A 12,612-nucleotide genomic window follows, 5' to 3' on the forward strand; every position below is an offset into this window, starting at 1 on the left:
ACTTAAAAAAATGTGATCAACATGTGTCTGTGGTACTATTCAATACCACCACAGCCTCCAGATATTTGCATCATCACCTCACGAGTCTTAACTGCAGCTGCATTATTGAAGAGGCCCACGCAAGATTAAGGCTGTGTCTGTGGCATTAAAAGGGATTTAGTTATGAGTTTAAAAAAAAAATATTGGACTATTGAAAGCAACATTTTTTTCCCCTCTGGGCAGTAGTTAGCATTGTTACTTTACAGCCATAAAGTTAGAAAATTACTGGTTTGAACCACAAGTGGGGCCTCTCTGTTTTTGGATGTTCTCCTGGTGACTGGTTTGGGTTTCCTCTGAGTAATCCAGCTTCCTTCCACACTTCAAACACATGCATGTTAGATTAACTGGTGATTCTAAATTTCCCATGTATAAGAGACAGACAAAGTGCCCACAGTTACAGACTTTGTTGTTAAATGTGGCTTCTACTCTAAAGTACTTTAAGGTGGTCAGTAAAACTTGCCATTTTGATATGAAGTAACGCCAGTGATATAACCGTGTAGGCGTTAGTATTTTAGTCTGCAAGATCAGGACAAAGGAGCTGTGGAATGATGCTTTGTAAACTAAGGAAAGAATCTGTCAGGCACTAATGCAGCTCTGATCCCAGGCTTATAATGATCTCAGCCATTGCATCAACTGTGTGAAAAGCAACATAGCAGCATATCAAGGGTTAACAGGGTCTAATGCCAGTTCTAGGGCGTAGTCTCACACTTCATATCCTTAAACCTGAAAAAAATCTCTACTCTTTTAAATCTTCTAACTCAGTGAGTTTAAATAATATTGAAATACCTAATGTTGATAAGTCAGAGTTTGACACAAGCATAGATATTCTTTTTAATTTCTACAGATAGCATGTCGAATCAAACGTCACAAACTGGGTTGCCCATTAATCAGAAGGTCTGTTGTTCGATCCTTGGCTAATCCAGTGTGCATTTTCAAAGTGTCCTTGGGCAATATTCTGAATCCCAAAACAAAGCTTCTATTGGTATGTGAGTGTGATAAGGAAAATGTCATATGTCTACAATAAGAGCTGTATGAACATGTGAGCAAATGGCTAAAGCTTGTAGTGTTAAAGGCCTTTTGAGAACAAAAGTCTAGAAAAGTTGCATCTTTGTGTGGACGCACCCATAGCTTAAATACTTATAAAATACAACACGGTACTATTCAATACCACCACAGCCTCCAGATATTTGCATCATCACCTCACGAGTCTTAACTGCAGCTGCATTATTGAAGAGGCCCACGCAAGATTAAGGCTGTGCTTATATCTGTTCACAACTGTGAGTTACTCATTTCACTAAAGCATATGACTGCTTTGAAGAATGCCGTAGTGATATCATTTACGCAATAATTTGTGCATCTCACCACCTCTGTTTAAGAAATGTATTGTTAATGTGTGTCTGTGAAGGTTCTCAGTCAGTCAGGTCATCATAGTCTAAGGAGCTTGGAAAGAAAAGCGTCTGGACATCTTTAAGTTTAAACTTAAACTTAACTTGGAAACGTTAACTTAAAGAAGCCCAGATGCTTTTTTCCCAAAAGCCCCTTAGACTATCGTTAATGTATTTTTTGGCTTCCAATTCCACACAGCACATACATTCAGGAAACCTGCTCTTACTACTCTTTTGTTAGAAGTTCTTGTGTGGACAGCTGTCCACTGTATTAATTTGACTCGATGTACCCAGAGGAGAGCAGTGTTTCAAACTACTTTATCATGTGCGTGCACGAGACACACTCAGCACGAGACATTTTTATTGTGTCAAAATGTGACTGAACATCTAAAGCACTGCAGACACAACAGCTCACTATAAAAAGTAACTCAGTAACAGAATTAAGTTCTGCACTCTTCCATCAAAATACCAGCATGACTGAGGGGCAGAAATATGTGAGGCTCAGTTTTAAACAGGCAGAATGAGGACTCAATGTGTTACAAGACACTGGCATGGTCACTGCTTTGAGCCATCACTCTGATAGAGTGTAGACGCATCTATCACAACCACATCAGACACAGTATAACATGTTTTTTTAGCATTAAATTTGTTGCAATTTCCATTAAACTGTGTAGTGCAAATCAAATTTACATCATTAATTCAAGCACCCTCCTTCCAACATGTTGCTCTCTGAAAGAGAAACTCTTACATATGCACTAAGCCAGCCAAACCCTTTCAGTCACAACACTGATGCTGTCCTTCTTCAGTAAATTGAATGTTTTGGTTAAGTATGGGTACACACTTCTGGCAATGCTCATTTTCTTGGATAGTTATGAATGAATCCATTAAAATGAACCCATGTCCACAGCACTGGTGGTCACCCTTTTTGCTGCTTAAACAGCCCTGACCCTTTTGAGGCATGGACTCCGCTAGAGCCCTGAAGGTGTGCTGTTGTATCTAGCACTGGGATGTTAGCAACAGATCATTTAAGTCCTATTAGGCCTCCATGGATCTGACTTGTTTGTCCAGCACATCCCACAGATGAGAACTGGGGAATTTAGAGGCCATGTCAACACCTCAAACTTGTTGTTGTGCTCCTTGTGAGCTACAGTAGCTGGTCTGTTGGACCACACGGGCCAGCCTTCACTCCCCACGTGCATCAGTGAACCTTAGCGTCCATGACCCTGTTGCTAGTTCACCGCTGTTCTTTTTTTGGACCACTTCCTTTATAGATACAAAGCAAATACAAGACCACTGCAGTCTGGGAACACCCTACAAGTGCTGCAGTTTTACTCTGACCCAGTCGTCTAGCCATCACAACTCAAATCCTTATGCTTGCCAATTTTTCCTGCTTCTAACAGATCAACTTTACAGACAAAATGTTCACTTCCTTCCTAATATATATCACCCACTAAAAGGTGCCATGTAGAAGAATTAATCTGTGCTTGTAATGTTATGCCTGTATAGTGAAGCTAATGTAGAAATTGTCTTACAGCTGTTTCTTTGGAAGGGCCACCAGCAAGTGGTTCTTCTGGCTGCAGAAAAAGTCTGATTGCACAGAAGTCTAAAACATCCTTCAACTTCCTGGATAAATGACTCCAGTAAACTCTTTCCTGTTGCATTTATGGTCTTGATTGATAGATTTAAGCCATACTGAATACAGTAGGATATTTATTTTATAAATTATGTTTCTCATTAAAGTAATTAAGAAGGATAAAACAGGCTCTGCTTGCACAAGGTGCTATTATTTGAATGTGCAGTGAACCAAGATAATAAAAGCAAAAATGTACATCTTGTGCCTTCACGTGGGACTTCCCTAACAAATGGGCAACCAATATGAGTAGCTACATCCATGAAGTACTTAAATATTTACTTTACAGACTACATTAAGGAAACATTAAGCATTCCGATGCTGCTTTAATATAACTTTTAGTCGCAAACACTGGGTTAAAAAACTGAAATAAACACACATTTAAAAAAAACAAAAAAACCAACTAAAAGTGATAATCACTTTGACGTCTCGCCAGCGTGTCTCTTAGCCTCTGTTTCCATGGTAGCTTTCAGTCGCTCCAGCTCAGCAGTGGTCACTTTCAGCTTCTCAGTGAGAGAGCAAAGTGAAATGTCTTGCTCGGCCACTGTTTGCTCTAGCTCAGCCAGACGCTCCACGTGTTTGGAGGTTGGTACCCTTAAGGTGGGCTTTTTCATCAACTCCTGGACAGAGAGAGAATTAAACAGAAGCCTTATAAGCTCAAAGACTCTTAGAGACATGTTTTTCTCTGCTGGTCTTTCTTTATACAAATACAGCACATCCTTTGTTGATTATCTTTTGTTACGTTGGGAAAATTGGTGTGAAATACATCCAGTTATTTGTGGAAATACACTTCAAGAAATGAATCTGAATGCCTTATCTGGTCTGCAGTGGTCTAACGTTCTTGTGAGCCTTACATCAAAGATCAAAATCTACAAAAACAGAACAAAAAAGTTCTGAAACAAGGGCACCAGTACCATCGCTGTCTGTCTGAAGCGATCCAGCGAGGTGTCTGTGTGCAAGTCCAGCTTCTCGTGCAACATCTTCATCTCCTCCTGATGTCTCTTTATCAGTTCCTCTTGGTCCTGGTATCAACACCATTGAGGACAATTAAACAAATAAATGGTTAAAAAAGAAAACATGTTTAAACTGTTGTGATGGTGCCTTAAATGAAGTAAATAACTGAAATACTTCATGTATAGAGTTAACCAGTGATATTTACCCTGTTTAAGATCTGCGATTTTAATTTTTTCACCTGTTGAAGATTCTATAACACTGCAATTAATCACTAATAAAATCTTACTGACTTGCTAATGATTCTCCTCAGCCCATAGAAAAGAAATCAACATCAGAGACTTGCTGTGCTTAAAATCACTGCACAGCCAATATTTCATCTTATATCACTGTACCTGTCTAGCTTGAGCCAGCTGGTTCTGGTATTTCTTTATTATATCCTCTTTTTTGTCAAGTCGATCCTGCAGGTCTTTGATGGTCTGGTGAGCCAGCTTGAGGGCAGACTGTCTGTCTGACTGCCCCTCTTCATGTTTGGCAAGGTCGGCTAGCAGCCGTTCTCTGTCGGCAGCAGCTGGGAGCCGCAGACGCAGCTCGTTGATTACTTTATCCCTTGACACGATGTTCTGTTCTGCCTTCCACAGAGCTGCTTCCCTCTCTTTCAATTTCTGCATATGTACAAATGAACAAATTAAAACAATAATAAATAAAAAATAATATTGCTATATACTTATAGGGACTGCTGAGTATGTGAACAGGGACAAAATACTGTGCCTTGTCCAAACTTCTGCACGTGGCCTGTGTCTCCAAAATGGTGCGGACATGCTCTCTGATTTTTCCCAAGGTAAACTCTAACTGACGAGCAAGAGGTAGACTTGGGTCTGGTAGCCATCCTTTACCTTCATCAAGCTTACAACAGACAAAAATAGAGTAATTACCTTTGCAATAGCATGTTAAAGAAACTAATTACATGTAAAATTGCACATTAAATAATCAAAAACTGGACTGCCAGTGCTGCCCCTCAGCCTCCTAGTAGATACACTTATGGTATCAATTCGAAAATCTTAGGTGACATCTTTCAAGTTATCATGTACACAAGATTTTAAGATAACTTGACCTCTCACCATGAGGTCAAGATCACCAATATTCATCTGAGACTTTAAGGAAACGCATGAACTTGTTCTATATCACTTTGCCTCATTCTCACATGATGGATGTCCACCATGCCCGGTCCATCAGCCTTTTACAGTTGAGGATTAAAAATGGAAAAAGCTGGAAATCCAGCTGGTTTTGTTTTCAGTGTTTTCTTTTTTTTTAATTAGTTAAACAATGGTTTACCTTTTCTGCATTGCTCAGAATTTCATCCTGATGCTTCTCATAATAGTCCAGCTGACGCTCCATCTCCACCTCTCGCTGATCCCATGCAAGCTGGCATTCTTCGTGAAGCTTTATACAGTAATGAGAAGATATTACTGCATTACCCCGAAGCGCTTATGCACCTAAAACCTCATTAATAAGTTTCCTAAATATGTATTCACAAAAAATCTCCACTCATTGCAGTTTAATCAGCCCACAATCATTTCAATTTCTGTGTAACTCTCATGTGTGGATTGCACAACACTGGACATTATATTTCTTCATTTCCACTTAATACTGTACAGCTGCTGTTATTGTGTGTGTGTATATATATATATATATATATATATATATATATATATATATATATATATTTCTTCATACATTCTTATATATTTCTATACTGTGTATTTGTGTATTGTGTATTTTGTTGTACAGTTATTTTATTTTCAACTTTAATTTATATATTTTATTCCTTCCTAGTTAAATTTACCCTTTTTAATTTTCATATTTATTTCCTATCTTATTCATAGCCTTTTTTTTTCTTTATGTCACGAGCAGTTGTGTAAGCATTTCACTGCATATCATACTGTGTATGACTGTGTATGTGACAAATAAAATTTGAATTTTATAGTGATTGAGAAATGAGCAAATTTGGGTGTGTGTAAGAATAAATTTTTCGCTCACAGTCTTTTGCTGAACAATATCCTCTTCCAGTGAGTGGATGGTTTGTTCCTGTTCCTTTACAAGGTTCCAGAGATATTTTATCTCCTCCTTCTGGACCACCAGCTCCCTGCCTTTCCTGAGCTCCTGCAGGCGAGTTTCCTCCATCTTTTTGTGCCACTCAGTGACCTGGTTTAAGTCATAGACAGTGTGGTTTTTGGCAACTGTCAAAACAAGACAAGATGTGATCTCAAGAATATTACTCCCCACTAACCTTCTGGGCCCCTTTCACATCCTTTAGGGTTGAGACGAGCTCTTCCAGCCCTTGCAGCTTTAATTCCAGCTCCTCTGCCCTTCCCTCCACTCTCTTGCTCTCCTGCTCTGCCCTCTTTTTCTCCTCTTGAGCTTTTGCTCGGTCCTCCTGGAGGCTCAGCATGGTCAAAGAGAACTTTTCTTGCTGAGGAAGTGGCAACGCACCTGCAAACTGCCTACGGAGCGACTGGATAGTCTGCCGTAGGTGCTTCGAGCGGTTTCTGCCCTCTTGGCGAGCGAGAAACAGAGTACGCTCACTTGCATCGAGCCGCTGTTCAGCTCGCAGCTTGTAGGCCTCCAACTGCTGGATGTGATTGGTGGCAGCCTCAAGTTTTCCCAAAGCATCTGACTCACTGAGCTGCAGAGCCACAATGTGCTGGTGAAGCTTTGCAATGAGGGCCTTCTCGTCTGACTGCGACTGAGTGAAAAACAAAGCATGATTTCTCTTTGATTTTTGTCTCGCAGACATGTGAGAATTTAACAAACCACTGACATTTGTTCCACTTTTTTGTTGAAAGCAAAGATCTGAAAATCTATACAAATCACCATAAAAAGTTGCAATGATTGATTTCAAAGTATCTCTCACTGTCAAATGGCAACAAACAGAAAGTGCAGTAAAGGACCTGCTTGAGAAAGTTCTTTTATCAACACAGTCATCAGGTTAAACAACGTAAACTCAAGTAAAGAAGCTGAAAGCAAAACCAAGTTACCTGGTAGTCCAATATTTGCCTCCTCAAAGTTTCCACTTCTTTTTCGTTGCTTTTTTGTTTGGCCTGTAGAGCAGACACCTGTGTCACAGCCACATCAGAGACCTCCTGAAGCCTGCCAAAGGGAAAAAAGCATAGAAATTGCAACATAACATGTTTTATGTTTTGTTTTTAAAATAAAATAATGAATCCCTTTAAATACCAACATTACAGCTGCGTATTAGTTTAGGTGTTTTTTAATTTTTGTTAATGATCTGGTATTTTATAGTGAAACACTGTGATCATTGTCTTTAATTATTGATGAATGGATAAATGGTGGTAGTGGTATCAATCAATACTAAACAATCATAAAAATCAAACTTGCTTGTAATATTTTGAACCCCCCCTGACAAGGACAAGCTTATCTTTGATAGGATCCTGATGCTTGATCTTGAATACAATGCTGTGACCTCAAAACCTATGCTTCTATAAATCCACCCCCCTCCCCCTCCACACACACACGGGATGATTGTGATTGCAGTGCTTATCAAAACTTAGAGCACACAATAGAGAGCAAAAAACAAAACAAAAACAAAAATCAATCTAAGGCATAGTCGCTGTCAGACGCACTTAGAAACCTCATTGCGAAGCTCAGCCTCTGCCTTCTCCAGCTCTGTAATCTTGGCTCTGTCTGCATCGCTCGCAGCTTTGCTCACGCTGCTTGCCAGCTCATCTCTCAGCTCCCGCTCAAGCCTTTGGGCCTCCACATTCATCTTAGTCAACTAAAGAGAAACAGAAGTAAGACTTCTTGATAAGAGTCATATAAATTCTTTTTTGAACACCCACAACCTGATAGAGACTGACAAGCGAGATATATCGCAAAGGTTGTGAACTAAAATGTTAAGATAATGAAATAAAAAATTCTTTTTGAGCAGGTTCTGGATAGCATAAAAATGCAAATCCAGTCCAATCAAAATGAATTCACTTCTCTCACTGTAACATTATGTGTCAGGTGAACCAAATAGCCTTTTAGATATGTTAAAAGATGGTCATGGTGATGGCTGGGAAAACAACACATTTCATGTGCCACAGAAAAACATATCTGTCTATTTCCTTGGTCTCATACTTCCACAAACTTGGATTCCAGTTCCACATTGCGCTCCTCCACCTGCTTAAGTGAGTTCTTCACGTGCTCATACATTTTGTGGGCATGCTCAGCTCTCTGCCTCTCATTCAGCTCCTTCATCTCTAAAGTGGTGATTCGTCTTGCAGCAGATATCATCTCATTGTTGAGTGATGCCTTTTCTGCCTTATCCATCTCATTTTCTTCTCCTGATAATAAAATAATAAACAGTGTGGAATGATAATTTAACACACACAATATATTAAATACAAATATAAAGATTATATGCAAAATTTACTTAAATGACGTTAAACTGTGGCATTGTATACAGATAAGGACAAAATTATTAGCCAAAAATTTCCTGAGTGCGTTTTTTAACAGAGCAATCAATCTTCGACATAGAAATTCTTATCATACTAATTTTATTTAGAAAGCACAAGTTACTTCTGTTGGCACACGATAACAGAATGATTTCAGAACAAACAAAAATGACCAAGGTCAAATATTATTAGTTATTTGAAAAACTGACTGCTGTGACTTTGTAGTGCTCAAAGCATGTAAAACCACGTTAAAACTGAGGGTTATCTTCCAGGCAGAAAAACCTCAGGAAGGTTTTGACTAGGCACGTGCAAAAAACAACACTCCCAAAACAAAAACAACCACTTTAAACTTGAGCGTTTACGAGTGTTAAGAACTGGAACGATAACTATTATCAAGAAATTCATGCTGCTGAGTGACTGCTGCTCGTCAAACACATTTCATTGCAATGTTGACCCTGTGCTAACTTGCATATGACAAATAAAACTGAAAATTGAAACTGAAATTCAAGGAAGAGCCACACGGTGCAGAGTGACCCTGGCAGAGGTACAAAGTGAAAGATTTCAAAGACTCTGGAAAGAAAACTAATGAGAAATGTGCCTGAAGATTCAAAAGAACTGCCAAGACACTAGTGAATGAGTTAGAAAGAGTTAGGAATTGTAGTGTCAAAGAAGACAATCACTAGAACCATGCACAGGAATGAATTGAATGTTGAAGCATGCTATAGGCAACCTGGAGAAAGATTCTGTGTACTTGACGCTCATCAGATGAGATTAAAAACAGACCGTTAAAACATAGTTTGGAAAAAGAATGGAGAAGCATACAACCTAAAGAATACCACAGTAAAACATGGAGGTGAGAGTATTATGCTGTTAAGATGTTTCAGTACGCCTGGAACTGGGAATCTCGTCAAGGTGAAAGGAATCAGGAAGAAGGAAGGATACGTGAAGAATCTGGAGAAAAACTTTAAGCAGCAGCAAAACTGGGTCTAGGTCATCGTTTTGTCTTCTAGCATGACAAACACCCAAAACATGGTCAAGAACTATGTCCAGAAGACCAAAGTGAATGTTATTGAATGGCCTGCACAAAGCCCTGACATAAATCTCTTTGACAAACTGTGGGGTGAACTGAGGATTTGCAAAACTTCAAGCAGTTATCCAGCAAAAATGATACACAACTGTCTACGAGCATTGTTTCATACCAATTTGCTTTCAGATATGAAATTCAAAAATGTGATTGTTATACAATTTACCCACCCCTACACTGTTTATGTTGAAGGTGGGAGTCAGTTTTTAATGTTGCAGCCGGGCCAACACTCACATCATTATATGATGAATTTTACCCAACCTCCTCATTGTTGAGACAGGAATGCAATGACCCCACTAGCTATGGCTCAGATCCAATGAGCACTAAATGTATTCAAGCTGTCTTACAACACTGCATGCAGGACAATACAGTAGATAAAAGCTCAGGAAGAAAGCAGTAGACATAAATAACTGTAATTTTTGGCCCTGTGGGAAGCCTGTGCCCTTGGTTTATTCCAGCGGTTTTACCACAGCCCAGTAAATGTTTTCATGGCGGAAACTTCAGCTTGTAAAAGCCTTCATAGACTGTGATACCTTGTTGTGAATCCAAGAATGCTGGAACATCTTTTATTCTAACTTCAAAATATTTATATTGAACTACAAGATGTTCCCTTAAACCTCTTTATGGACAAAAATAGGATCAAATTTATAAAAACTGAGGTTGAACCAAAATTCTTTCAGACCAATTTATTTCAGATATGCAGTTCAGATGTGATTCTTGATTCTTCTACCCACCCCACCCACCATTGTTTTTGTTGAAGGTGGGAATCAGTTTTTAATGTTGTACTTGTGGCCAACACTCACATCATTATATGATGAATTTTGTTACAAACAAAACTGTTTGTAATGATCAATATCCTTAGTTTACCTGTTGAAGGGATGTTCTCCCATCTTTGCTCTAAAGTATTAAGTTTCTCCTTCGTGATCTCCAGTTCTTTATTCATGGCAGAGATTTGTTCTCGGAGAGACTCATTCTCACTCTGAGAGGAAAAGAAAAAAAGATTAATAAAGTGTTATCATTAGTCAAGAACACAACATGAGATGTGGGACAAACCTGGTCAGGAAATGTTTTTTTTAATACCTCCAAATGTTCTAAGTTGGTGGTTCTTTGTATGAGGTGGCTGTCTCTCTGTAGCATGTTTCTGTATTTGACTGTTAGCTCTGTGTACTGTTTGTTAGCCTTCTCCAGGTCTGATGAGGGCACACTATCATCCAAAGCTTTCTGTAGTGCTGCTATTTTATATGCAGCCATTTCCTAAAGACCAAATAAAAGGCAATGACGTTAGAAAGGTGCTGAATGAACATACAGTAGTGCTAAAAACACAACTTTTTGCTACACTCTCTCTGATAGAAATGTTCACAATATTTCATAAATTATTTTCTGTTATTTAAAGAAAACTTTGAGTGAGAAACTTTTATGTAAAATGTTTTATATAGTCTCACCTAGTTGCGATAAAAGACAATAGATAAGAATCGGTTTCCCCCCCAAGGCTTTTGGTGGGATTTAGCTTCTTGGTACCTTGTATCTCCGAAGGTAACCTATCCTCTGAGTGACCGAAACCTGCATCTGGCTGCTCTCATCTCTCAGCTTGCCGTTTTCCTTGCGGAGGTGCTGTTCTTGTTCCAGCAGGGTTGTGTAGCGTCGCGCCAGTTTCTTCTCATTAACTTTGAGCACTGTCAGCTTACGAATTGCTTCACTCAGCTGTCTTCTGATGTCCTCTGGATCCTTCTGAAGTGTGTCCAGCAGATCCTGATAGATAAGGTGAATAATTGCTCTTAATAAAACTGACACCAGAAGGAAAAAGAAGCACAGCAAAATTCTACCCTGATATTTTATATTTGTACATCTCAAATTTGTAAAAATGTCAAAACATAGTTATTTAATCACTTAAGAGCTGCTGGTCGACTTGCTGATATTGCACACTACACACCAGAACAAGTTGTCTGTTCCCCTAATGTGCATTTTATGTTTATTGAGTTAAAGGAAAATATTCCAGTAATTTGTCTGAGACACATTTAGTTCCATGTTATTAGCCTTTAACAGTGAATCATCGTAAACCATATGTCTATGTGAGTGAATGAGAGCCACATTGAAAGTGTTTGCAAAATAAACACAGTGCATCTTGTAGCATTTAAGTATTATTAACCTTTTAAAGCTGACTTACACTGAACTCTTTGATTTTAACGTCATCCACCTGCTTTTGTTTGTCCAGCCTGTTCTTCATCTCTGTGAATGTCTCCTTCTCCTTCTGCCACTTTGCCTTCTCACTGAGAAAAACACAGGAAAATATTTGAGATTCTTACATGTAAATAAATCACCCACAATGCGCAAAACCTTTCATGATAACCCACCTCAGGTACTCTTTGTAGAGAAGTCCCTGTTGATGGCTAATAACAGAAAATTTCTCCTTGTATTCTTCCAGAGCACCTGCAAGTTTCTGCATTTTTTCCTCCTTGTTTTTGAGCTCCTAAATAATTATGATCAATTTATTTAGATTTTACTTGAAACAATTAGTTTATAGTTCTTCCCAACCTTATTATTGGAAGACAGCGACACTAACCTGAAGGAGTCGAACGGCGTACTCATTCAGGGAACTGATGACTTCAGTGCTGCTGGGCTCCAGGCCCTCGGGAAGGGTCAGAGGTCTGAGGACGACTCCATTACTGCCAGACTTCCTGAGCAACTCCAACTCACTTTCAAGTTGGCATATCTAACAGGCACAGATAATTTAAAAAAAATCACAAGCAAAACCTGGCTATTAAACGTTGTGTTGTTTATCAAAAAGTTCCTGCATTTGTCTCTAGATTCAAAGTATTATTTAGCACAGTTTGGGACAATACGGCATGGATTGCTTGATTACTGAATGTGAGGAGGCCATTGTAATGTACCACAAACATAAGGTAACAAAACATTATTGAGACTAAAGGCAGTAATACATAGATGATTAAAATAACACTACACTACTTGTGAAAAAAATTATCAGACAAAGGAATAAATAATGAAAAAGAATAATCAACAAAAAGAGAAAATCTTATTTGAAAATAAAACTGGAGAAATGGCAGAGGA

The 12,612-nt window shown here is 38.8% G+C and overlaps 1 protein-coding gene across 6 annotated transcripts in view; it reads right to left on the bottom strand.

The window, feature by feature from the left end:
* Positions 1 to 12,612, bottom strand: part of cep290 (centrosomal protein 290) — a 43,527-nt gene that overhangs the window by 13,016 nt on the left and 17,899 nt on the right. For all 6 annotated transcript variants that reach the window (XM_085412961.1, XM_085412958.1, XM_085412957.1 and 3 more), the window contains 16 exons: positions 12,107 to 12,256; positions 11,898 to 12,013; positions 11,711 to 11,813; positions 11,065 to 11,295; positions 10,627 to 10,800; positions 10,414 to 10,525; positions 8,146 to 8,351; positions 7,650 to 7,801; positions 7,044 to 7,155; positions 6,296 to 6,751; positions 6,046 to 6,210; positions 5,341 to 5,448; positions 4,777 to 4,911; positions 4,401 to 4,670; positions 3,969 to 4,076; positions 3,475 to 3,674 (listed from right to left, as the gene is read on the bottom strand). In XM_085412961.1, the coding sequence (XP_085269087.1) occupies positions 3,475 to 3,674; positions 3,969 to 4,076; positions 4,401 to 4,670; positions 4,777 to 4,911; positions 5,341 to 5,448; positions 6,046 to 6,210; positions 6,296 to 6,751; positions 7,044 to 7,155; positions 7,650 to 7,801; positions 8,146 to 8,351; positions 10,414 to 10,525; positions 10,627 to 10,800; positions 11,065 to 11,295; positions 11,711 to 11,813; positions 11,898 to 12,013; positions 12,107 to 12,256 (2,798 nt within the window). The remainder of the gene's footprint in view (positions 1 to 3,474; positions 3,675 to 3,968; positions 4,077 to 4,400; positions 4,671 to 4,776; positions 4,912 to 5,340; positions 5,449 to 6,045; positions 6,211 to 6,295; positions 6,752 to 7,043; positions 7,156 to 7,649; positions 7,802 to 8,145; positions 8,352 to 10,413; positions 10,526 to 10,626; positions 10,801 to 11,064; positions 11,296 to 11,710; positions 11,814 to 11,897; positions 12,014 to 12,106; positions 12,257 to 12,612) is intronic.

Source organism: Rhamphochromis longiceps, linkage group LG7 (assembly GCF_057381845.1).
Source record: "Rhamphochromis longiceps isolate RC_006_pf linkage group LG7, R_longiceps_female_GT1.1, whole genome shotgun sequence".
Taxonomy (NCBI): domain Eukaryota; kingdom Metazoa; phylum Chordata; class Actinopteri; order Cichliformes; family Cichlidae; genus Rhamphochromis; species Rhamphochromis longiceps.